The 27236-nt window shown below is 44.5% G+C and overlaps 2 protein-coding genes across 2 annotated transcripts in view; both read right to left on the reverse strand.

Moving 5' to 3' along the window:
- Positions 1 to 363: 363 nt before the first annotated feature.
- Positions 364 to 12339, reverse strand: LOC130387283 (zinc finger protein 850-like). Its single transcript, XM_056596303.1, has 14 exons — positions 12194 to 12339; positions 11787 to 11992; positions 11591 to 11683; positions 11372 to 11446; positions 10334 to 10444; positions 9912 to 10035; positions 8161 to 9628; positions 7933 to 8069; positions 5449 to 5651; positions 5033 to 5125; positions 4675 to 4770; positions 4067 to 4177; positions 3661 to 3790; positions 364 to 3566 (listed from the first exon to the last, which is right to left on the reverse strand). The coding sequence occupies exons 1-14, from the start codon at positions 12195 to 12197 to the stop codon at positions 1687 to 1689; spliced, it is 4731 nt and encodes a 1576-aa protein (XP_056452278.1). The 5' UTR covers positions 12198 to 12339; the 3' UTR covers positions 364 to 1686.
- A 4415-nt stretch (positions 12340 to 16754) lies between these two features.
- Positions 16755 to 27236, reverse strand: part of LOC130387284 (sodium channel protein type 4 subunit alpha B-like) — a 40437-nt gene continuing 29955 nt past the window's right edge. The window contains exons 18-28 of the mRNA XM_056596304.1: positions 25767 to 25884; positions 24486 to 24640; positions 24003 to 24176; positions 21822 to 21944; positions 21032 to 21304; positions 20452 to 20505; positions 20199 to 20336; positions 19702 to 19806; positions 18564 to 18834; positions 16965 to 18088; positions 16755 to 16838 (exon numbers count right to left, since the gene is read on the reverse strand). Coding sequence (XP_056452279.1) covers positions 16755 to 16838; positions 16965 to 18088; positions 18564 to 18834; positions 19702 to 19806; positions 20199 to 20336; positions 20452 to 20505; positions 21032 to 21304; positions 21822 to 21944; positions 24003 to 24176; positions 24486 to 24640; positions 25767 to 25884 — 2619 coding nt within the window. The remainder of the gene's footprint in view (positions 16839 to 16964; positions 18089 to 18563; positions 18835 to 19701; positions 19807 to 20198; positions 20337 to 20451; positions 20506 to 21031; positions 21305 to 21821; positions 21945 to 24002; positions 24177 to 24485; positions 24641 to 25766; positions 25885 to 27236) is intronic.

The following is a 27236-nucleotide window of genomic DNA, read 5'->3' on the forward strand; positions in this document are numbered from 1 at the left end:
ACAACATAGAGATAGAAAGGGTGTTGTTTAGTCTGTGCTTAATTACACAAGTCAACCACTCCTCTTGCAATAGGTTTAACATAGCTTATCTTAGGGGTCATTAAACGGAAACATCTTTAACAATTCATTATTTTATATGAAATGTTCAATTGTCTGTTGAATTATAGAAAATGGAACAAAACTAATGCTAAAACGTAAGATCAACTTCATAACCTCTTGGTTTTTTTTTTGCCACACCTAAACTTACTTTGTGAAAACATACCGAGTCAAACATCGCCACCTAGCGACACAATTTCCTCATGTTTAGATAGCGAGGCTGAATCCTAACCGATAGGGTTGTAGAAATATTAATATTTTAAGAAACCGTTCTCGAACTCACACACTCAGGATCCGATCCTAATTACTGTTTGGTATTTTCTCTAATTTCATAACACATTGTTTCGACAATTTAGGCCTAGGACAAATCAAGTTTTTTTTAATACTTTTTGTACGTTGATACATGAAAGCAAGCATTAAACCTAGCTATGTGATTGTAATACTTGGATGTATTTTACAAGTAACTGGAAAATGTAAGCATTAATCAAACATTTTGAGTATGAGTAGGCCACGATCCACGCGTTATTGTCTGACACACGTTATTGCTTGGTTTATTTTTACGTCCAAATATAACATTGCTTCATTTATAACCTATTTATTTTTTGTGGTTGCCAATGGCACACTTTTTTGTGCAAGGGTCCAAAAAAACCTATTGGCTCACAGAACAAGGCATTTAAACCCTGGAGCAGTCCTAATTGGATACAACTCTCCGACATATGGTAAAATTAAGAACCACAAACGTTTGTTGACACACACATTAAGGACAATGTACATTTATTTGGGAATACACATACCCATCAAACATAGCTGGCAAAAAAATCCAGCAACAATACCACTGATGGTTTTGAACTATAAACATTCTGCATTTGTTACTTCGGTTACTTACTATTCAAAATCCTCAAATCTATTTCCAAAAATATATTTGTATTATTCTCATCAATTTCAAAGCAAAAATAACATTAATAAGATTAATTCTTTATTGATTCACTTGGGAATAACTTGTATTCTTAATGATCATCCGTCCATCTGAACCCAGTGTTGCATTATCCTAACTGGCATGTATTACCCTAACTGACTTCTCCTATGATGTAGTGGGGACAACTACATGCACAATTCATACAGAACCTGTATGAAGTACCATCTTGTTGATGGACAGCAGCCAGTAAAACACATCATTAGGACTATTATCGTTAGCACGTCATTTGACCTCTAAATGCTATTGTGAATGATTCAGTTATAAAAAACAACAACCCTGATTAATGAGAAACAGAATGGCTTTCTAACACTTTGATTCTGAGGGCTTGTATATTCCTAGACCAAATACCATTGACGTTCCAATTCAGTCCACAAGAGGAACTCAAGGACCAATAGTAACCAAAGTCAAATTCTACATCCACTCGACGTGGTTATCTCATTGGTCCGAGTCAATCTCACAAAACCATCTGACATACGACCTTGCCTGTGGTTTATATGTCGGTATCTCATTCATTGCCCTTTTCCCACCGTCATCGTTCAGCCAGCTAGTTGGGTTTGACCAACCGTCTAACAGACCACACAGTCTCACAAATGCTCCGCTAACATTGAACAAAGTCAGTTGGGGTTCGAGTGGCTCTTGAGATGCCTCCTCAGGTGGTTCAGGCAGGTGTAGGTCTTGGGACAGATCTGGCAGTGGTACGGCCGGACGCCAGAGTGATTCAGCATGTGCTGCTTCAGCACGCTGCCGTCCGAGAAGGCCTTCCCGCACTGGGAGCACACGTACGGCCTCTCCCCGGTGTGAACGCGCATGTGCACCGTGACCTTGTGCGCCATGGTGAACCCTTTGCCGCACACTGCGCACTTGAACGGTCGCTCCCCGGTGTGGGTGAGCCGGTGCGTGCGCATGGCGCCCATCTGGGAGAAGGCCTTGCCGCAATCTGGGCAGACGTGCGGCTTCTCCCCCGTGTGCACCCTGGTGTGGCTCTTCAGCCCCCCCGCCGTGGAGAAGCACTGGGAGCAGTGGGTGCACTGGTACGGGCGCTCGCCCGTGTGCGTGCGCATGTGCTGCTTGAGGTCGTAGCGGTTCCTGAAGCCGCGGCGGCAGACAGGGCAGTTCTCGGGTCGGTCGTCGTTGTGCCGCTGCTCGTGGTTGGACAGGCACTTCTCGGAGAGGAAGCTCTTGCCGCACTCCTGACACTGATATGGCTTGTCGTGGTCGACCCTCTGGTGGTACTTGAGTTCGCTGATGCCGGGGAAGGTCACGTCGCAGTACCTGCACCGGAAGCGGTGGTTGGGGCTGTAGGGCAGCTGATGCTCACTCATCTGGTGGTTCCTCAGAAGGTGGGCCATCTTGAAGGTCTTACCGCAGTGGGAACACTCATATTTGGTCATCACCTGCATGCACTGGTGCCTGACGCGCTCATGAAGGGACCTGAACTGGCAGCCGCACTTTGTGCAGATGTGAGAGGCGTTTTTGCACTTCCTCTTGCGGTGGCCCGAGAGGTGGGCCTCGGTGCGGAAGGCTTTGCCACACTGAGAGCACTTGTAAGGCTTGACCGCCGTGTGGAACCGCTGGTGCTCCAGGAACTCAAAGCGATACTTGAAGCTCCTCCCACACTGCGGACAGTTGTGGGTGACCCGTGCGTGTGGGTAGGCGGATTTTACCGCATTCTTCCGAGAGGACAAGGATCCAGAGGAGCTCCGGTGAGAGGTGCTGATTTTCCTGTGCTTGCTTCCGCTGATGGATTTTCCGCCATGGACCTCGCCGGCCTCTTGGTGCCGCTGCTGGTGCTTAATCAGACACCTGGAGGAGATGAAGCTCTTCCCACACTGCTTGCACTGATAAGGCTTGTCGTGGTCCACCTGCTGATGGTACTTCAGCTCTCCAATCCCGGGGAAGCCGTCGCCACAGTGGCTGCACTTGAAGAGGCGGCTCTGGACGTGTGTGAGCAGGTGCTCCTTCAGGCTGCTGGACTTCTGGAAGCTCTTCCCGCAGTGAGCGCATTCGTAACTCTGACCTCGCTTGGGGCACTGGTGTCGGAACTTCTCCAGGGAGGTGGGAAAACTGTTCCCGCATTTAATGCACAGGTAGGCCGCATTCTTGCACTTGCGCAACCGGTGGCCGGCCAGCAGGGTGGCAGTGCGGAAGGCCCTGCCGCACTCGGAGCAGTTATAGGGCTGCAGTCCGCTGTGCACCCGCTGGTGCTCGACGAGGACCGAGTGGTGCTTGAAACACTTGTCGCACTCGGGACATTGGTGCATCCCCGACTGCTGCTTCCGCCGAGGGGACGGTACGGCGTCCTGCTCTTTGGGAGAGTCGGGGAAGTCGGCGGACGTGGAGGCGACGTGGGAGTTGGTGGTCAGCTCTTCCTCGAACATCACGATCTGGGGGACCTCGTTGTTCTCGTCGTCGCTGGCGTGGGACGTGATGGCGACCTCCAGCGAGGGCGGCAGAGACATGGAGGGAACTAGGAGATCGTCTGAATGAAACTGAGCTGTTTGGGGAAGATACAGCGCATTCAATCAGGAGACTTTTTCTTTAAAATCTGTCCAATATCATGTTTATTGACTGTGTTTTTTATTGCCTACCAATTCCACTTTTTGCCAGTTTCCCATGGCATTGTTTGCTCTGGAGAAGAAATTTGAGGTCATCCCCGTTTGACACACACTGCATGTACTCCTCTAGTACTGACGGCTCAGCGCCTATCCAGGAGGCTGTCTGTGTGGGACCGCATAAGAATAGTGATTAATGTTTAACATGTCAAGTCAAACTGTCACGCCTGTTGGTAATATAAGAGCCTACCAGTCCTCCAATCCCTTTTCCAAACATGTGTATGAAACATTGGTCTTATATTAGATAACAGTTCCGCATTAAGAAGTCCACATCTAAACATTATTTTCAAATGTAACAAGCTGCCACAGACACAGTGCTTGAGTCAAGTAAGCAAGTACTTTCCCCCCCCCCCTGACAACCAGTGATGCTATGGCGTCATACCTGTTTGAAGTCTGGGACTGGAAGCAGCTCCTCCAGTCTGATGAAGAACTCACAGACCAGAGTCTCAAGTGCTGTGTCAAAGTCTGGGCCGTACTCCATCGGAAAGATGTTCTGCCAATGGAGGTAAACATTAACTCTGCGTAAACATTTTGGTACATGCAGCAATGGGGAGAATGGGGTTGGCCTCGCCTGTGTTTTTTGCCATAAGGTCCTATCTGCAGAGAGTATATCGAAGGGTCTAATGGATGTTTAAGCTAAGCAAGGAGCATCTTATTTAGTTAAAGGATCATCCACCAACAGAGTTAATGAATATTAAAGGTGACATATTATACCACCAGGTTTGAGTGTGATTAGCCATTACAAGCCGTTTTGATTCACAAGTGGGCGTGTCCACCTAGATGTATGCTGGATAGATCAGTCTACCAGCCTATCTGGACTGTAGCATACATTGCTCATCTAGCCGTCATATTTCTAGCTGGACACGCCCACTTGTGATGTCAGAAGAGGTCGATTTTCAAAACGGCTTGCAAGGGCTTATCACACTCACACCTGAGGATATTATGTGTCAACTTTAAGTTAAAATAAGGGCATGGTTTTCCTCAAGTTACCTTAAGAAAATGTTCCCTTCCGTCATTGTCCTCGATGAGACCTTGTACAAGCCTCATGAAGTTTGCTTCTGGTGCGTCAATGATGTTGTCATTTATCTGAATGAAGAAAAGACTGTTACCTTCACAATGCAGTAAAAGGGGAAACTTCTTTTCAATGTTTTATTTTTTTTAAATGATCCTGCACCTAACAACACGTAACAGCAATAATGATCCTCTCATACTTTGTCTGTCTGTGTCTGTGTGTGTCCACTATCATTATGTAGCACCCCTTCCATTATCACCCACGTAGGTGCCATCTCTGCTTAGCTTCCAGAGCAGCAGTCATAGCTAGGCAGAATGTTACTAGACAGTTATTCACCTCTTCTATGCAGGAGGACCGTATTCTGTCCAGGTGGATCTCCACGGCCTTCAGATCTTCTGGGTGCTCTGAAGGCAACAGCATCAGAGTGGTCTGGAAGACAAAGGTTGTTCATAGGAAAATTATGAAGGCTGGTTTGGATTATGGATATTGTGCGATGCTCAATAGTTTTCTTGTAGTAGCTGTGTGGTTTAGGTAAAGATGAAGAGGGTGGTTCCCTGACTTGTGAATGTTCATATTCATCTTTACACTTTTCAAAACAACCTTTTAGATTTACAAAGGGGTATTGAATACAATTCTTCACTTTTCTTACAATTATCGCACACAACTGGTTCGAAATGCACATAATTCTACTCAGTTTCATACGTCCAGCCTTGACAACCAAAGAAGAGTACCCAGTCATATGATTCCCTTACCCTGGCTCTCAGGCCCAGAGACAGCAGCCGTCCTTCCCGTTTGCTCATGAGTTCGGGAACAGCGTCTGTTACCATGGATACAAACTCTTCCAGCTTCTGGTAGTGCTTTACGTTCCTCTGGCGGACCACCTCCCACATCACTGCTGACATCAGCCGCAGCGGAGGAACCAGAAGTCCTAGCGAGGACAATGGGACGCTGAATTCTATAGAGAAGAAGCACGGGTCAATCAAATGCAACACACATGTATACAGGGTATTTGTTTGAATGACCAAAGGCTGCACGTACAATATAAATAATATGTACAATTTTGTAATGCAAGGAGGACCAATGTTTTTGCATGGCTTAAGATATGAAAACATTTGTGTTCAGATTCTTCCTTCTATATATATATATACATATATATATATATATATATATATATATATACATACACACACACACACATATAAATATTGTGCGTTGAACCCCCATCTAAATGGTTAATTTCTCAATAGTATGGCCATATTTGTATTACAGGTACGGTAGGTAATCTCACTAACATTAGTGTCAACACATTTGTTATTGACGTACACAAAATAAGTTAATCGGGCATTTGGGTCAGTTTCTAGATTTAGAATGAAAAGCACCCGCCACCGGTCACAGTTACACACTATTCTGTGTAACATACTCCATGAATTCAAGCTTTCCAACGCCCTGCCCAGAACTCAGGAGGAGCGGTCAGTTCTGTCAACACTGCAGTCTGAGGTGCAGGACAGGATAGTATTAGAGATATCGCGACTATGGACGGGGAGAGGAGATATATAGCTAAATGAGAATGCAGCTGACCAAACGACCAATGGTACACTTGATTGCAATACATTTGGATCTGTGTTGCTATGTCCAACTGATGCGAATATTAAAAGAGAGGCAACGGTTGTTTTTACATGGACATTGTCAACAACGTAAACTAGGCTGTTCAAATCTTGCAAACTAGCGCTTCCTGCATGAGGACAACGTGTTAAGATAGCGTTACGAGGAAGGCCACTCCAATCTAGGATGCTTTTATTGGCTAAACAATTGTCAACAATCGTTCCAGACATTAGTCGAGGCCTATTCCGTCTCGGCTAATTGCTCTTTTTGACCAGCCTGTACGCTGAATATATCCAGTAGAAAGGCATACGACACGTGTATCCCAATCCCATACATACCCATTTCGTTCATTTGTGTTTTCCTTGATGTAACTTGGCAAATAGTAACAATTACCACGTTAGCATTATGGGTGCGCTAGCTAACATGAGCTATGGCTCCAGGCGCCAACTTCTTCCTGAAACGATAGTCATCATCGTTCCCCGCAGTAATATTGGTGGTGGGAGCGTTTTATGTCTCAGGACCGCCCGGCCCGGGCGACGCTAGCGTGTTCTCACTACTAAAATTGAATCCAGCATCCGTCAAGCCAACCCGAGCTAACCAATCAAACGTATCGTTCATTTTTGTGTAAACAGCTGACTGGAATTATTAAAAATGTTTTGAAAATTCACGTGTTTCAACAGCAAATAACTTGACACAATGCAAATATAATTTTCTTTCAATTTAACGTCTAAATAAGATGAATTTGAATTTAAGAGAAAGGAACAGAAGGCATTTGACGTTGTACCGTCCTTGTTGCAAAGTTATAATCAGGTGTTTATGATTCAATTATCCAGTAGAAAACATGTCAATGCATCCTCCTTTGAAAATTAGTTGAAGCAATACACTTTGCAAATAAATCTCTATTTATTAAATGTTCCCACAAACATGAAGGTGAAAAGTAAACGGGTATTTTGAGAAATTACAAAAATAAAACATTTAATGATTTGCCCTTTGCAATCATATAATACCAATATTCAGGAACATGGGATGGATTCATTACTTTACAAAATAATAAAGTCTTGACTGTTTATGTATATAAATCGCCACTTCACCAACATATTGGAATCTTGATTGAAGGCTTCAAGAAACAATCACAAACAAAAGACAATCAAAGAACTTCCAGTCAACACTGGAAGATACACGTCTTCCCGTGTGTCTTCAGGTGAAGGTTGCCCATTAAGGCCTTGGAACACTGCCTGACGGCGTAGAGCTATAGTGGCTCTAAGTCACTGACCGGCAGTAAGTCACTGACTGGCTCTCAGTCATTGACCGGCAGTAAGTCACTGACCGGCTCTCAGTCATTGATCGTCTCTCAGTCACTGACCGGCTATCGGCTGGCAGAGATTTCGGGTTTGTTTCGGTCATCCTGCTGATGATACTTAGGCCCGTCAATCCCAGGGAAACCCATGCCACAGGGGCCACACGTGAAGACGCAACCCAGGACGCGTGCTGGCATGTGTGTTGCCAGGCCTCTCGAACTTGGGAAGCTATTTCCGCAGTGTTTTTTTTATTTCCCCCGTGGTTGTGGCTTTGGTCCCGCCTGGAGCACTGGTCTCTGAACTTCTCCAGGGATGTGGGAGGGGGGTGTGCCACACCTTTGGGACAACAGTGGTTCAACTTCTCCAGGGATGTCTCAAAACTGCCTGTGACCCGTGGTGAGTCAGCGGGTTCCCCGATGCGGAAGGCAATCCCACAGTCGGAGCACTTTGAGGGCTGTGGTCGGGTGTGGATCCTCCGGTCTGTACACATTGGCAACACATCACAACCTCAAGAACACCGTCGCAATCGAAGGCATCGAGCGGAACCACCCAAACTAAACAGACTCGAGCGGTTCGCTCGAAGCGGTGTGTGTCGTCAGGTGTCTCTTCAGGTGGTTGAGGCACAAGTACGCCTTGGAGCACAGCTGGCAGGCGTAGGGCCGCACCCCGTAGTGGTTGAGCGTGTGCTGCTTCAGGTCAGCGTTCGTCGAGAACCCCTTGCCGCACAGCAGGCACACGTACGGCCGCTCCCTCGTGTGCACGCGCTTGTGCGCTTTCAGCTGGCTCCCGGTGACGAACGCCCGGGTGCACACCGCGCACTTGTGCGGCTTCTCACCCGTGTGGACGCGCCGGTGGATCTGCAGGTCGCCCGCAGACCCGAAGGCCTTCCCGCATGTGGCGCACGAGTACGGCTTCTCCCCTGTGTGGATGCGCACGTGTACGGTCAGGCTGCCTTGCATGGAGAATCGTTTACCGCAGTACGTGCACTGGAAGGGTCGCTCACCCGTGTGCACGCGCTTGTGCTGATGCAGGCTGGCCGTGTTGGTGAACGCCCGGGGGCACACCGCGCACTTGTACGGCTTCTCTCCCGTGTGGCTGCGCCGGTGGCTCTGCAGCTGGCCCGCCGTCCTGTAGGCCGTCCCGCAGTCGGCGCACAAGTATGGCTTCTCTCCAGTGTGGATGCGCATGTGTACGGTCAGGTAGCCGCCCGTGGAGAATCGTTTCCCGCAGTACGTGCACTGGAACGGCCGCTCCCCAGTGTGGCAGCGCATGTGGGCCTTCAGATCCTGCTTCCCCTTGAAGACTTTGCCGCAGCTTTCGCAGATATGCGTGTTCGCGTGGACCCGGACCTTGTGTGTTCTTAGCTCACTCCTCCCCGCGCATGTCTCGCCACACTGCAGGCAACGGGCCTGGGTGTGTGTGAGCTGGTGCTTCTCCATCACGCCCCTCCTCTGGAACGTTTTCCCGCACTGGGGACACCCTAATGTTTGGGGCGTCTCCTTGGCGCACTTGTGCCTGAGCCGCTCACGGATTGATTTGAAGTCGGTGCCGCATTTGACGCAGGGGTAGGCCGCCCTGGTGCACCGGGTGCGCCGGTGGGCGGCGAGGCCGCCGGTCCCCTGGAAGACCTTCCCACACTGGGAGCACTTGTAGGGGTGCTCCCCGGTGTGCAGCTTCTGGTGCTCCAGCAGCTCATGGCGGTAGATGAAGTAACGCCCGCATCGGCGGCACTTGTGGGTGACCTGCCACCGGGGCGCACTGATCAGAGCGCTGGGAGCCACGAGGCCCTGGGACGAGGAAGAGCCGCGATTGGACGGACCCGCCGTGGAGACGGTTGGCGCTTCCTCTTCCTCAGGATCACGTCGGGTTTCAGCCGGCACTTCTGTGTCTGTTATACTTGTGTCTTGGATGTTGGCAGAGCAGATTTGTTGCTCGGTGTTGAAGCGGTCGAGGTTGGATGTGTCCGTCTGTTTCGGTGAGGGAGGGAGAGAGAGAGTCCTGAGGAGATGCCGTTCGGATGGATTCAGGGATGCTGGAAAGGAGGGGTGGAGGAAGTGAGATACTTTATTAATTCACAACATGACTAAGGGGCGATCATTAAATCTGAGGATTCACATAGATAATGAATAGTAATAATAGTATTGTTAGATTTCATCTTATTTCTAATCTGTGCGTATAGACTCTGCGTTGTGTATTTTCGTCAAAGTAGTAATTCTTGAATGGTAATCAAGGCCGCTTGAAAGGTTGGATCATAGGATCAAATAGTGGTATATAAACATATATATAACTAAATTCAGCCAAAAGTGATAACATACTTTTTGTACTCATCTCGGCTGATCTCTGATGACACAGTTTGCTCTTAAGGAGAACTTTAAGGTCGTCTTCATCACACATGTGCTCTGCTAGACCTGCAGGTGCATCTTTAATCCACACTGCAGCCTAAGTAAACAAAAAAAAAAGAACTGCATAGTTAAACTAAATCCCCAAACTCCCACAACTGTCTAGATGTGCCACAACAGTGGATCTACTATATGCCATGACCATTTAGTCATTTAGCTGATTCTTTCATCCAAAGCAATTCCCATTGAATTCAGATACAGGTCATCGAGGACCAGGTAGGGCGGAGGGAACCTTGCACTGACACCATGAGGAGTCCAAACCCAGTACCCTTGAGCCCAAATACCCTAGGCACTACAACATCACATCTAGTTATCATGTTGTTCACTGGATTTCCGACCTGTCTGAAGTCAGGGACTGGAGTCCGCCCCTCCAGTGTGGTGAAGAACCGGAACAGCAGGACCTCCAGCGCCCAGTCAAAGTCCGGTCCGAACTCCACAGGATACACGTTCTGGCAGAAAAGGGGACCACAAATCACTAGCGTGCATTAATAGTAACCAGTAATCATCCTCATCATCCTCATCGTCATCCGCTTATCCGGGGTCGGGTCGCGGGGGGAGCAGCTCAAGCAGGGGGCCCCAGACTTCCCATTCCCGGGCCACATTGACCAGCTCTGACGGGGGGATCCCGAGGCGTTCCCAGGCCAGTGTTTAGATATAATCTCTCCACCTAGTCCTGGGTCTTCCCCGAGGTCTCCTCCCCACTGGACGTGCCTGAAACACCTCCCAAGGGAGGCGCCCAGTGGGCATCCTTACCAGATGCCCGAACCACCTCAGCTGACTCCTTTCTAAGTAAAGGAGCAGCGGCTCTAATCCGAGTTCCTCACGGATGGCTGAGCTTCTCACCCTATCCCTAAGGGAGACGCCAGCCACCCTTCTGAGAAAACTCATCTCGGCCGCTTGTACCCGCGATCTCGTCCTTTCGGTCATCACCCAACCCTCATGACCATAGGTGAGGATAGGAACGAAGATCGACCGGTAGATCGAGAGCTTTGCCTTGCGGTTCAGCTCTCTTTTCGTAACAACGATGCGGTAAAGTAATCATGCAGCAACCCAAACAATCAACACCTCCAGATAAGCGTAGAGCAGAGATTCACATTGCATTGAGCAAACAATGGACAAAACGTTGTACAGTACACACACCTGCATCCACACAACAGTTGACTAATAGGCACACAGCCATTTGGAATAAAGTGGACCAAACATTGTACTCGTGTGTACACACACACACACACACACACACACACACACACACACACACACACACACACACACACACACACACACACACACACACACACACACACACACACACACAAAACCGCAATAGACTAGCACTAACACACTCCTCTATTGTAAGATAAAGTACATGTTTATACCTTGTAGAAATGCCTTCTTCTCTCTGGGTCCTCTATCAGCCTTTGAACTAGCTTCGCAAAGTTCGCCTCCGGAGCCTGTAAAGTCACAGACACACAGAGCTTATAGCTTTCCTTAAAGATGACATATTATACAAATAATCACACTCACACCTGACACCTGGTGGTATAATATGTCACCTTACCCTATCCAGGGGTCGAGAGAAAGAGAGTTTGCTTCACCTGTTCACTGGGAGAAGATCTGAGTCTTTGCAGATGTGCTTCAACACTGCTGAGATCTTCTGCCTGCTCCGAATGCAACTTCACCAGAATAACCTAGATACCGAAACTGGGAATTTATTATCCAATATCTGAAATCGACATTATAACCACATAAAGTAGAACTTAATCGCCAGCAGTCAGTGCCATCCCCTCTTACCTTTGCCCTTAAAGCCAGGATGAGAAGTTGAGTCTGTCTTTCGGTCCAAATATCCGGAATTGCTTCAGTGACCAGATACACAAACTCAACAACTCTCCCATATTGACGGACGTTCCTCTGACGGACCACTTCCCACATCAGAGCCGACATCAGCCGCAGTGGGGGTACCAGGAGACTCATAGACGAGAAGGATATCATGGGACCCTCTGTGGGACAAGCATTAGGGCTATTATAAGGTCACTGGACGCTGTGTGGGTGTTCTAGGACAAAGGGTTAGTGTATTTAACTCTGACCCTCGCTTGATGAAGGTTGTGCAAAACCTAGTGGTTTTATTAGGACAACTTTGTGGTTTATGTATCAATCTATGCAAGGCAGAATTAGAAGGCACGCTATGCAGAAATACATACCCATGCTGTTCCAGTAGGGAACGTTTATCTATAAGCTGATTGTGTTGTTCTTTTAATTGTAAAAAGAAAAAGTTACGCTCAGCTGAAAAAGAATTCCCTCCTGAAATTCCTATTGTTATCTTTTTTCCTCTTCTTCTCTTATTTGAACGCTGGTGTCGATTTATATTGGCGTATCGCTATCGCCATCTATCGCCAAATAGGAAGCATTACAAATTGTTCATTATTAAGACATGTCATACCACTTAGGCTGCTAATCAGTGATGTCATTGTTACTAATGAATGCATTTCAAAATAGTCTTTGTTTTGAAAAATTGTAATAATAGTAAATACAAATCAGACACTGTTTTACCGCTTATACAGGCTGCTAATCAGTGATGTCATGTTATTAATGAATGCATTTCAAAATATTTTTTCTTTTGCAAAACGCAATAATAGTAAATTCAAATCAGACAGTGTGAGCCTTGGGAACATATAGTCCCCTGCAAACACATAATTATGTACAGAACAGTGGGACAATCTGGAGTCGAGCTGGTATTCCCTGTAGGCCTGAGAAGTATAACATTTAGAAAAAGTTGTGATGGCGTGCATGTAGTGTTGTCAACATCAGTTGGACAACCTCTGCTCCTTCCCCAGCTGCTGTGTTCGAACCGCAATGTCCATAGTCTACCCTGTTTCACAACATGAGTTAGCCTTGATGTGAAGTAGAATTTGTGTCTTTTCATCTTTGCATATTTTCATCTTTTCCTCTCTAGGCCAAACAGGTTGAGTATGTTCTGTCAAACATGAGCAATAATTGGTCTCCCGTGGCTCATTTATAAACGCACACGCTCCCTCAAGGTAGCAGTGGCTGTCTTGTCGAAGTGAACCCATGTCTGTCTGATACAGACAAATGATGCAGTGATGAGATTAGTGTCATAATTAGATCAATAGTGATGAACAACATCCATCCATTCATTCGTTCGTCTGTCCATTCGTTCGTCTATCAATCCATCAAACATTATAGTTGTAAAACACATCATAATATCTTTCACAATCATCTCTGAAATTGATTCTGATGATCATGTAGCTATAGATTATGAATTTAACAAATGGTATTTCAATGGCATACTTTGAACATGCAATTCATTTAAAGCCTTTGCTTTTGCCTCTGACCTTTAAAGTATCGCTTGAATTGACATTGCAATGTTTTTCCTATAGGTTACGTTGCACTTTAGTAATCATAAATTGTGCCCTTTTAATAAAAACCTTTTTTTTTCCTTTCTGATTAAGCTTTTAATCTGTGCCAGATATCTGTCAAATTTGTCAGTCAGTTTTTCTGTGGCATTTCATGGGAAGAATAAAACTGAAATTCAAAGCAAATATACTGTCTGCATCATGTGGATGGATCGTTTTTGTGCATGTGCGATGTCCACACCTGTGTCGGTGCTGGTCTGGGAGTGTGTCTATGTAACGGGACTGTTGGCTGTGGGCCCATAATGGGACCCAGAATTGCTGTTTGCCCGTATGCATAGAACGTGTTTTTGTGTAACCAATATACAAAAGGTAGAGTGTGAACGAGCCAGAGAGATAGAGAGAAGTCAGAGAAAAAGAGAGATATAGAAACAGGCAGGGAGAGGAGCCCGAGGGGAGAGAGAATGAGAGAAAGAGAGAAAGAAAGGGAGAGACAAATAGAGACAGACCGAGAGTAAGAAAGAGAGAGTAAGAGAGAGAGATAGAGAGAGAGAGAGAGAGAGAGAGAGAGAGAGAGAGAGAGAGAGAGAGAGAGAGAGAACAACCACAAGGAGAGAGAGAATGACAGACAGAGTGAGAGAGAGAGAGAGAGAGAGAGAGAGAGAGAGAGAGAGAGAGAGAGAGAGAGAGAGAGAGAGAGAGAGAGAGAGAGAGAGAGAGAGAGAGAGAGACAGAAAGAAGAGAGAGAGAGAGAGAGATAGGGAGAGAGAGGGACAGTGAAAGTGCGTGCGTTTGTATGTCTGTGAGCTTGTAATTAAAACAAGTGATTTTTTTTGGACACACAGATTATCTCTGTATCCCAGCTGGTCAGAGTCGGATTTGATCACCACGGCAACCAGAGAGGAAATCTCTCTGGCGATAAATCCAAATTGGCACCCTTGATGTAGTATTTTTTTCTAAGCGAGGACGTGGAAGTGCTCGACAAAAATCTAAGCGGGGTTAGCTGACTTTGACAAACAACACACTGGGAAGAACACAAACAGAATTATAACAACGAGTGCATACTACTTTGAAACAAAAAACGAATTTGTTTCTAAATTTTTAAGACTTTCTAAATTCATAAATGTTTACATCATCAAAGACATCCCCAAAATAATAATAATAATATATATATATCATAATCTTAATATATACATAACTTAATTTTGTTATTCCATAATAATTAATAGATTGATAAAAGATGTGCATATGTCTATACTTAAAAAAAGATGTGCAGATGTCTATATATATATATATATATATATATATATATATATATATACATACACATTTACACATATACAAACATTTCTAACATATATAATTTATCATATATTATAATTTAGCTAAAAGTCCATTATCTGTGTGTAAAATAATAAACAAATGAGAGCTTTAGAGGGCGCCAGGCGGTGGGAGCCAGGGAGGTTGGAGCACATCTGTCCTGTGTTTTTAAATACAAATGTAGGCAGAAGGGCTTTTAACAGAGTCCTGCTTTAGAATGAGGTCAAACCAGCCTGCCAAGCACACAATGTGCAGTTGGTCACTTTTTTTGTCTTGTCGAACATGCTTTGAAGCATATTTTAGACAACTCATCCTCTGTGTTTGAACTGTGATGTTGTTTACTGTTAAGTGTGTTGTTCGAGTATTTTGAGAGAATGTTATCCAATGATGAAACATTTTGACTTTGAATACCTTGTATGATAAAAAAATTAATTGTAATTCAGACAATGAGGTACATTTCAGTCTTTTATATAAAATGCATGTAGATGTATACATATCCTTTTTTATAACTCTGGGTATTTTCCATATGTGCATTTTTCAAAATGATCCTCAAATATAAATACATAGAAAAAAGAAATAGTTACAAATACATTGTGTTTTATATACATTCTCTTTTGCAAGCCCTCTCTACACAAGGTGCTTGCATAGTTCACTCATGCTATCCCAATCCATATCCATGACCAATTTCAATCAAACAGTCATGAGGGAAATCCATAATAAATTAACTGTGCAGAATGGAATTAAAACCAGGCACATGATTCTGTGATTGTTTGCATATACAGCCCTTCATCAACCTTCATGAACAAGGTATTCTTTCAGGGTTTTCAATCTTTAACTAAATGGAAACAGAGTAAATGTTGTGAAATTCTACTGTGTCCCATCGATAAACTGTGATTTTTACCTATCATCTTAACTTCTAATTGCAAAGTTTAATATAAATTAAGAAAATATTTGTACATTCTTTCAAAACATGCAAATACTTACCAATATTAGTAACTAATTATTTGGTAGTTCCTTCAAATAAAATAAATTCTTGCTAATTTTTCAATTAAGAAAACTGTTTAGAAGATAAGTTAATGATGTAAGCCCTTGAAAAAAATAACACCAAGCTTTTATGGGGGAGACATGCCAGAGAAAAAAAAGATGATGATTTAAATACCAGCAAAACTATCTATAGATCCTTTTGCTTGGATTGTGCATATTTATTGATCGTAAGCTTGAGGTAAACATTAGGTCTTCGATCTCCTGCAGCAATGATTCTCCTTTGATCCAACCTTTTTGTCAACCAACATGTAATGTATTAAATATTCATACAACTCTCTTTGTTAGCACAGAAGCTAGCTTAGCGTTTACTTATTTCTAGTAGCAATATGCAGATTCAACTTTGACTGTACGGGGAAAATTGGGTGCTGCATATGAAGGAAAAAAACCTGGATAATTTCATAAATAAAATAATTTCCTAAAAATATATATACTATCCAACAATAGGATTTGATGTTCAAGAATGTGCCCTGTGCCCTGTCATTAGCAATTAGTTACCCATCGTATTCCACTGTAACAATGTTAATAGAAAAGTATACATGCCCATTGACAAATTGTGGGTATTTAATGTTCGATAATGTACCCTTATTGTGCAGATTTGCTTCATCATGGGATATATGTTCAGTCAAACGTGGATGTGCTGTATGCAAAGTCTTTCCTGCGGTTACCTGTCATGAACAATAAACGACAAAAACAGTTGCCAAATGTGTATATTCGAACAAAAATTGAGTCAAGAAAACATACTTCAAAGTGATTGCTATAGGAAAGTATGTGTAGGTCTTTAGCATCATGATTGTTCAAAGGATACAGAGGCTATCTTTATACATTTAGAAAAAAGTTGATTTTTATGACAACTTCTGATATGAAAAGGGTCAATATCTTTTCGCCCGCCATGAAGATTTTTTTGTTCAGTTTGCTATATATTATATATAACAAAATATAATATACAAATACAAAGCAGAGAATCCAAACAACCTCGACCCACACACACGAACACACACTCTCCTCCACACACACAGGCGCGCCAGCCTCATAGAAACGTCTCTTCATACCGCTGGACGGACGCGTCGGCCATCGACCCCGCGGCCTCGCACAGTTCCCCGCCGCCGGCCGCCTCCCGGGTCACGCTGTCGTACGACGGTGGCGAGGACGTCGACAGCGACGTCATCGACGATGTCCCTTCCCCCTCCCGCCCCTCCCCCTCCCCCTCCCCCTCCTCCCCCTCCTCCTCCGCACAGACCACCTCCTCCCCCGGCGGCCCGTAGTTCTCCCGGATCATGGACGCGATGAGCCCCTCGCTCTCGGGAGCGCGCTCCGGGTCCTCCCCCTGCTCCCCCCCGGCCCCGGCGCCGGCGCCGCGTCGTCGGCCGCCGGCGCCGCTCAGCTGGCGGTACAGGAAGGACGCCTGCTTCACCTGCCGCCGCACCAGGTGGCGGCGGAAGCAGCGCTGGACGACGGCGGCCGACACGTCCTCCTGCTTGCGGCGCAGCGTGGACGTGATGGGCTCGTACGAGATCTTGGACGGGTTGGAGATCATGAACTTGTCCTCCATCTGCTGCTTGAGCGCGTCCATCTCGCCCGTCTCGCCCAGCACGCGCTTGGTGAAGGCGAACAGGATGTCCAGGCAGTGGATCTTGTCGCCCGTCACCATGGGCAGGTCCATGCTGATCAGCTTGATCTTGTTGGGCTTGGGGATGCGCAGCGGCTCCGACAGCGTGTCGGCGAAGCTGGACAGCGCCGAGAACTCGATGAACTGCGTGGCCTCCTGGTCGAACTTCTCCCACACCTCGTAGAACATCTCAAAGTCGTCCTCGCTCAGCGGCTCCGTGCTCTCCTCCGTGGCCACGCTGAAGTTCTCCAGGATGATGGCGATGTACATGTTGACCACGATCAGGAAGGAGATGATGATGTAGCTGACGAAGAAGGCGATGCCCATGGACGGGCTGCCGCAGTTGCCCTTGGCGTTGGTGCCCGTGTTGACGAAGGCCGTGTCGCACTCGTCGGGCGGCGATGCCATGATGGGGCTCAGCAGGTTGTCCCAGCCCGCCGACGTGCTGATCTGGAACAGGCAGATCATGCTGTTGCCGAACGTCTCGAAGTTGAACATGTCGTCGATGCCGTCCTGCTTCTTGACGTAGGCGAAGTTGGCCATGCCGAAGATGGCGTAGATGAACATGACGAGGAAGAGCAGCAGGCCGATGTTGAACAACGCCGGCATGGACATCATTAAGGCAAAGAGCAGCGTCCGGATGCCCTTGGCGCCGCGGATCAGCCGCAGCACCCGGCCGATCCGAGCCAGGCGGATCACGCGGAACAGGGTGGGGGAGACAAAGTACTTCTCGATGATGTCGGCGAGGACGATCCCTGGGATGAGAGGTCAGGGTTATGAGCGTTTACAAGCACTTCATTTGAGACTGAAGATGGTGTCTGAAAGGCTACTGTTGATTTTAATTGATAATAGATTACATTAAATTTAATTAAAATTCGGTTTCAGTTTATATTGATGATATAACTGAAGAGTTAAAGACATAAATGGTCAGTGTAGAGGAAAGACGTCCAAGATGGGGACAAAGGGGGGAGGCTATATGATTTGACATAAAATACAAACTTAAAACAAACCAACAAGCATGACAATAATAAAGTCAGGTTAAAACCTTTCAGGAGGACAGCAATTTAAGAAAGGTTTTTTTCAAGTGCCGTCTTTAAAGTCAGGAGAGAGGAGGAGTCATGTATCTGTAAGAAGAGAGAGCTCCAGAGGGAGGGGGCTAACTTGTGCTGTATCAAACCCTGACATCAGCACCTCTACGACCGTCCACATCCACACACGGTGGGCACCTACCTACGATGGAGAGGATGATCACCACAAAGTCGAAGATGTTCCAGCCGAGGGTGAAGAAGTAGCAGCGCAGTGCCAGGATCTTGATGAGGCATTCGGTGGTGAAGAGCACGATGAACACCAGGTTGATCTTGTTGAGCACTGACTCCATGCGCTCCGACTGCTCGTCCGTCTCCACCATCATGGTCACCATGTTGACGATGATCAGCATCATGATGATGATGTCGAACGCCTGCTTGGCCACCAGGTCGAACAAGAAGGCCTGCACAAAGTTCTGCGATGTGGACGAAGGGAAGAAAGGAAAACGTTGAGTTGAACCCTCACAGGGCAGCACAGAGTGGATCATCAATGTTACATTAGGGTTAGATTCAGCTTTATTTTCATTGCCCGGTACAAGTCAAATATAAAGGATGCGGTAGCGTAAAGTTAATACAGAAATATACATAGATAGAATGTTAAGTTATCTCTTAGAGATATTTATGCTGTTCTGGAATAACAAAATTGGGACATCTGTGGAGATGAAGCATGGAAACATAGAGATAATAATTGGTTTTCTTGAACAGGAAATCTGTGGAAATCAAGCACAGATCCTTATTAGCTCCAACCGTTTTGTTCTCGCTGAGACCAGATCTGCGTGACGACCCCGTATTTCCAATCCCAAATGGTCAATAGAAAGGACACATGCCTTTGCTTCTCAACCTCTACCTCAGAGGTTTGTTTCTCAACCCGTTTCCGTCTGTCTGTAGATGGGTCTGTCAGTTTCCTTCACTGTCTAGATGTGTCTGTGTGTATCAGTCTGTCTATAGATGTGTCTGTGTGTATCAGTCTGTCTCTAGATGTGTCTGTGTGTATCAGTCTGTCTCTAGATGTGTCTGTGTGTATCAGTCTGTCTCTAGATGTGTCTGTGTGTATCAGTCTGTCTCTAGATGTGTCTGTGTGTATCAGTCTGTCTATAGATGTGTCTGTGTGTATCAGTCTGTCTCTAGATGTGTCTGTGTGTATCAGTCTGTCTCTAGATGTGTCTGTGTGTATCAGTCTGTCTCTAGATGTGTCGGTCTGTTTCAGTCTGTCTCTAGAGCAGTCTGTCTATCTGGTTTCATCTGTGTCTAGATGTGTCTGTCTGTCTGTCTGTCTGTCGTACCGAGGGCCTTGGGATGGGCTTCTGGGGCTTCTTGGAGCCCAGCTTCTTCATAGCGTTGTAGTACTTCTTCTGTTCCTCCGTCATGAAGATATCCTGTCCCCCTAAGTACTCACACACACACACACACACACACACACACACACACACACACACACACACACACACACACACACACACACACACACACACACACACACACACACACACACACACACACACACACACACACACACACACACACACCCTTCATAAGTACCACAGTTCTTCCAGTAGTCAGAATTTCAGGGAGCTTCCTGCAATCTCTGGTGGTGTAGGTGCCCAAAGCGCTTTACATAGTGAGTGTACCAGTACATTATTGAATGTACTCTATGACATTAAATTAATATTTGCTTACTTTAATCTTTATTAGACCATAAACAACATAGTCAGCTACAACTACAACGGTCATGGTGAATTATATCCTAACAGCCAACTGAAAAATAGCAAAAAGTACTCATCTTTCTCTTCTGCTGGTTGAAGTTGTCGATGATGACGCCGATGAAGAGGTTGAGGGTGAAGAAGGAGCCAAAGATGATGAAGATGACGAAGTAGAGGTACATGTAGAGGTTGACCTCTCGGATGGGCTGCTCCTCCACCTGGAGACAGAGGTGGTGTGTCTTAGTGGATTTGAATGTGTGCTCATGTATTACCGAGTGCAACAGGGTCTCTCCTTCTCCATGATACAGAGAGTGATCTGCTCATGCTACTCACTCCTCTGGAGTCCACCGCCGCGTGCATGATCTCCATCCAGCCCTTGAATGTTGCCTACAGACACAATTGAAAAATAATCATCTTTGACCATTTTGCAAAATGTCTGAAACATCGCTTTTCAGTAAAGAAAAAAAATATTTGAAGGGACTTTATTAAGTTAATTATAAAACAGCTTTGTTGGATTCTGACAGTGTCGCTATGGACCCTTATTCCAACTGTAGAATTGAAGTGAAAATACAACTATGAGCTGAACAAATATTACTTGTTATTTCAATGAAATATGTTTTTTGTGTAATATTCTGGGTCAAATGTTTGATTTCTTTAGTAAGTAGCCATGTACTAGGAGGGATAATGTACAGTCAGTAATTATCACAAAATAAGACATGATCCCTAACATAACAACAACTGTTTATTCCTTGCCGTGGGTATCTATTGTGTGCGTCTTCAAACTCCACTGAAGTCAATCCCAATCAAGGAACTTATCGATATGGCAACATAGTACCGAACTAAATTGCCGTTTAGTTAATGAACCTTAACACTCGTCATCTGAAGAGAACAGCAGCGCGCTGGAGGAACTCACCACTTGCAGCAGCGACAGGTATCCCAGCCCCACGTTGTCGAAGTTGACCTTCACCTTGGTCCAGTAGAACTGGGTGTCGTTCAGCGCATGGCACTCCGACTTGTTGTTCACCACCGAGGCGTTGTGCACGAAGCCGGTGCGGTTCACGCATTTGCCGAACTTGCCGGCGAACAGGTTGACGCCCATGATGCTGAAGATGAGCCAGAAGATCAGGCACACCAGCAGCACGTTCATGATGGATGGGATGGCGCCGATCAGGGCGTTCACCACCACCTGAGGACAAGGGCAGGGAGTCCGTCACAATCGGCTTTCTCTAGAACGAGGTTGCGGGGGTCGACTCCCTAACCCTAACCCTTTAATGGTACTGGGTTCGATCCCCAGTGTCCCGGAGGTCTAGCCTAGCCCCCTGCCTACTCCTTGATGACCTGAGGCTAAAATCACTGTGAATAGCATTGGATAGATATAATGCTTAATGACTACATAGGGATAACAGAGGCAAACAGAGATAATGGTTCAATAACATGAAAAGAATAATGGTAAAAGTAGGACGTTTGAAAGAAATTAAGTATTGAGGTGTCTTTGAGCAAGGCACCTTATTCGGTCCCGGTGAGAGGGTTGTTCCCTTGCATTGGTGTGAATGTGTGCATTTGTGATGTGCATGTGTGGTTGTGAATTTGTGAACGGGTGAATCTGAATGTGAAGAAGGGTGCGTATGAATGGGTGAATCTGAATGTGAGGAGGTGAATTTGTGAATTTTGCGAATGTGAACGTGAATTCTTGTGTGTCTTACCCGCATGCCTTCGAACCTGGACAGGGCTCGGAGGGGTCTTAACGCCCGCAGCGTTCGGAGAGACTTGATGGCAGCGAAGTCGGAATAACCCAGAGAGTTGGCCACCAGGCTGATCAGAGACACCTAGAGACAGAGTGCACACAGTCAGAATGTATCGCTCATATGGGTGAAGTGTACCGCCTCTGAGCGGACTCCCGATTGACCTAGAAACTCTTGAGAACAGGCAGAGAACAAACAGAGATTTGCACGATGTCAATAAGGTTTGGATTTTTTCTCCCTCATTACAGTTTATGCTGAAGAATTTACTTTTGAAAAGCACTTATTTTAAAACACAACAAATAAATTTCGATTTTAATTTACATAATATTATTATTTAATCAAAATAATACTTTTATAAAATATATCATAAAAATTAAGAAGAACACAGTTCAGCAGCCATAGTTTAGTTGTTTTGGGGGGATTTTTTTGGCGTGTGGTATTTTGGGACATTCCACAGTAAGGAACAAAATTAGGTTATACTTTTAGTTTTTTGGTTTGTTGTGAGTTTATAAAATCTTTAAACTTCCACTCTATTCTACATCCAAAACAGACAAAACAGAATGTTATTCCGCTGTTGAAATGCCCATGATGGGAGCTATGTTAGATGGCCATTGTATGGAAGTTAATTATGTTTGAGAAAATGAATGGAAGTGTCAATGAGAGAGCAGATACATACAGTATGAGGTTATGACTGACGATGACAAATGACAGACAAGTATGTGTAATTTATGTACACTATATATGCATATGTATAGAAAGAATGTGCATATATAACAAATAGAGTGAGGTTTTATAAAGAATTTAAACAAATCTTTAATCGAACCGAATTGAATTGCCAATTTGCATCCTGATAACGCATTCAAAACGTAATAAAGGTCCCTAAGATCTGTGTTTCTTTATAAAAGTCTATTTTTAGATGGGTCTGATCATAATATCTATAGAAGATTATCTAAATAAATAAATAAATAACAGGTTTCTTCGGCTCTGAGAAAGTACCAAAATTACAATCAAATAACATGAAATTCCTGAGTGGAATCTTGAGAGGAAAAATCACTTTCCAATTAAGTTCCAAAAAGTAAGTTTGAAAGTACCCTTGGAAAACTCTTGACCTTGTTGAACGTGTACACATTATAAAAGGAAATATTTTTGTTTATCTAAGCTCCTCAATCAATACATCAGCTGGTATAATTTTAATGGAAAAACCTCAGACAGATCTTCTGTAGATAAACCATACGATACATGGCAGTGCATTTGCATTTGATATAAAAGCCAATTCCTGCTTTCCTTTATTTTGAAATAAATCAACATCCATTGATCGAAAAAGGGAATTTGAATTTGAACGTCACACTCGGCTTTTGATATCGCAACAAAAAGCACTTTTTGGTTTTACAAGTGAGGAAACACAGAAGCATTTGTGATGCGGATGCGAGTTTCCGTTCCCTGGGGTACATACTCACCTGATGGTGAACTAACTAGAACTTACCCTAACAATAGAGCGATCGCTGGCGATCTGTACAACAGCAGGTGAAATCACAAGGGGTCAAGTCAGGCCATGGGGCTCCAACCCAACACTAACTCCAACCGCCTTTCCGACCAATGAACATTATACACCAGGAAGCCCCCCCCCCACCCCAAATAAAGGAGACAATAAGAGCCGACTAAATGTTTTGCATCTATTTGGACTTTGAAATTGATCTAGAATTAATAAATAGAAGAGACAGACATCTGAAGAGAGATAGAGAGAGAGAGAGAGAGAGAGAGAGAGAGAGAGAGAGAGAGAGAGAGAGAGAGAAAATAAGAGAGTGAGAGAAAGAGAAAGACAGAAAGACAGAGAAAGACAGGGAGAGAGATCGAGAGACAGAGAGAGAGAGATACATAAGAAAGCATAAGTATTCTGATACAACTCCCAAATATCTTCCAATTATTTTGTTATTTTGGTGAACATTTAAAAGGCCTTGTTATTTTGCCAAATAATTGTTAATTAATTATAGGTTCTATTTTAATTGTTAATTGATTGTTAAGGCCTGTTTGTGATGTTTTTTGTCTCAAGGTCAGACAAGATTTCAGAGTGAGCCTAATTCAAAGTTTCCAGATTATGCATGGTTCCATCTATTGTAAATAAAGATCTGAAAACACACTCACATCCACAATGAGGAAGTCCAGCCAGCACCAGTAGTTGGTGAAGTACTTCTTGAACCCGTAGGCGATCCACTTCAGGAACATCTCCAGCACAAAGATGTAGGAGAACACCTTGTCAGCGTACTCCAGTACCACCTTCACCACCTTCCTCTTCTCGATGTAGATGTCTTCAAAAGCCTGGAGGGCAACCAGAAAGAAGAGTTTAGGAAGTATGAAGATCATGGAAGCAAGGAGATTCAGTTGTTCAATATTACGAAGTATACGGGAGAAAATTGTGAGATAAAATAAATTTAAGAAGAAGAAAAACCCCAAAGCACAGCAAGGCACAAAATAAAAAACAAACATAGTTAAAAAAGATACACACATAGACACAAGTAGGCACACATATATACATTAAATACGTGACAACACAGGGGGTTTATATATTTGATGTCTATGCTATATTACATCCATTATGATACGGTATATATTGGTGGGACGGCGTACCAGAGCCCCTGAGCTGAGCAGGATCATGAAGATGATGAAGGTTTCAAACCAGCTGTGCTCCACGATCTGGTAGCAGGTCTTCCTCAGCCTCCACCAGGCCTGGCCCAGGCCTCCGCTGGTGTCCACGTCGCAGCAGGGGCAGTGCCTCACGCAGACTGGGGTAGGCGGAGAACACACGGCACGCTAGAGCTCGCGGGATATCCAGATACTAGAATCAACTAGAAAATGCATTTCCTGCAGAAAGTGCTGTAGTAGGCCTACAAAGTGGGGTTGATATATAGTAAGTAAGTAAGTAAGTAAGTTTTATTTATAGAGCACATTTACACACAGCATACACTGACCAAAGTGCTGTACAATAAGATAAAAATAATAATGATAATTAAAAATAACAATAATAATTATAATAATAAATAAAGATAAAAAGTGAATAAAATACAAAATATATATAATATATTATTGAAGATACAAATGTGTAGATTTGTTAAATGGTTTGAACGAAGATAAACGGTTGAAAATTAATTTAGTTATGAGGTTATGATTTAGACTCCCATGTAAAAAAAAAAGGTTTTATTTTAAAAGTAGAATATCTTAAAAAGTATAAAATATTTAAAAGATCTGAAAAGAAGTGTGCGATTCCAAGCTATTCTGAACATTTTAAAATTTGAATGGTGTCTCTAGGTGAAAAATTTAGGAAGGAGATCCCAAAATTAGAGAATTATAAAGTGGAAAGAAAGAAAGAAGAAAACTTATGAAGAACAATAGTTGAGCGCTGCATGCAGCACTCACCTAATTAGTGGCATCTGGATGACAGTGTAAATTAATATTATTAGAATGATGTTTTTTTTATCCAGTCACTTAAAATACGACTGTAGCATGGTTGGACCAAGTGGGAATAAAACCGCTAACCATGGCAGGGTAAATGCCTTGCTCTACCAAAGCATAACACTGGGAGTACTGAATATATTTTTGAATTTGTGTGTATAATCAAATCAGTGACCTGGTAAGTAATTGCTTTTTCATGGCGTCAACACTGCCAAAATGTAGGGGTTTGAGTCCCTCTGGGTCGGGATGCCACCCATTCTATGAACGGGTGCACTCATGGTACTGGTTAACCCTTGATATAAGTGTCCACCAAATGGCCCATATTAATTAGATTTATGTACACTTAGACTAGCTAAATTATGTTTCCCTCCCTCAGTTTACAGTTGATTAGCATTGGGCTAGGTAGCTCTATAGTAATGTAGTGCTTTAAAGCAGTTGAACACACAGTTTAATACACACATTCGGGGAAGCACTGCTCTGGCTCCATGGTCTCCTCGGCCAGCTCTGATAGGTCGTCCCTGTCCTCCCCCGGTCGCCTCAGGTCCACCGTGCTGCCCTCTGATAGGCTGACCTTCTCCTGAGGGGACGGGGGATAGGGGCAACACACCGTTAATATCTTGCTGTGATTCCTCTGTAAGATTTGCGCAAATGACAACGAAAATGGGACACAAATTGGAAGGTTACAGATTTGTTTTCCTCAACCGTCAACTACATATCCTTGGTGATGTCATAAAGACTGTGTGATTCTTTTTTGATTTGCATGACTGTAGTGAAGTTTGTAGAACATTCCAGTCGTTTAGCTTTCCTCACTTAGTCCACTCAGGGTCAAAGGTCAATGGGGCCTATCCAAGCTGACTTCGGACGTAAGATGGGAGAGTAATATAATGGTACTCCTCAGGCTATCATCATTCGGTAACACATGCACACACACGCGAGTGTGAGGGAACCCACCCTAATTCTAACTTGTAATCGGTCCGAGAGGATGTAACTCCTGAATAATTGTGGTGGACGCATTTCAGACTTGGTTTTACAATACATTTAAAATCACATACACTTAAAAGAATAGATAAAAGTTTTTGAAAAAAATAGTATTTTTGTGGCCTGCAGTTCCCCGTCTCCCAGAGGTGCCTGAAGCTCCCCTGAATACCCGCCCCCTTCGGCCTATTGGTCTTTCCCCAAGCCAGTCAGCCAACCAGCACGAGAGGTTAAACTGTCAAGCAACCTCTGCCCGTCCCCTCTCTGCATCCACTCCAGCCACAATAAATACTTCTAGATTCGATTTCTCAGAGTCCTAATGGCAGCATATTATCTGGGATTATGGGTCCAGAGGTGCAACTCTAATCCAATCACAAAGGTATGACGTGTTAATCCAACATATGACCAGGAGATCAGATTATCATTCATCACTAGCTTTGGCGTTAGCATAGCGCTAGCAATAGACACTGATGGAGGTCCGAATTATCTTCTTTAACGATGATCAGAATAATATTATAATATTATTTTCATTATCTATTAACAATATGATTCATATTAATATTCAATGGTAATCTTTTTGATGATTCAAAAAACTTTCGGCAGGGATTGCAAAGCTTTAATTGTGTTTTCTTCAATGTCTATCACTGGTGAGATGGGGAGTGTAGAGAGAAAGAGAGAGAGAGAGAGAGAATGAAAAAGAGAGGAAGAAACAGACAGAGAGCAAGAGAGAGAGGGAAAGAAAGAGCAAGATGGAAAGAGAGAGACACACAGAGAAAGACAGGGAGAAAGAGAGAGAGAGAGTGTGCAAGGCAGCGAGAGAGATAGAGACACAGAGACACAGAGCAAGAGAGATTCAATCCGCAGCTTGTTTGGCCCTGCCTGGCCCCTCCTGGCCCCGGTCCAAGTGTTTAATCTCCTCTGCAGTGCTTCACATCCCACCTCCCACTCTTCACC

Source organism: Gadus chalcogrammus, chromosome 8 (genome assembly GCF_026213295.1).
Source record: "Gadus chalcogrammus isolate NIFS_2021 chromosome 8, NIFS_Gcha_1.0, whole genome shotgun sequence".
NCBI classification, from domain to species: Eukaryota; Metazoa; Chordata; class Actinopteri; order Gadiformes; family Gadidae; genus Gadus; species Gadus chalcogrammus.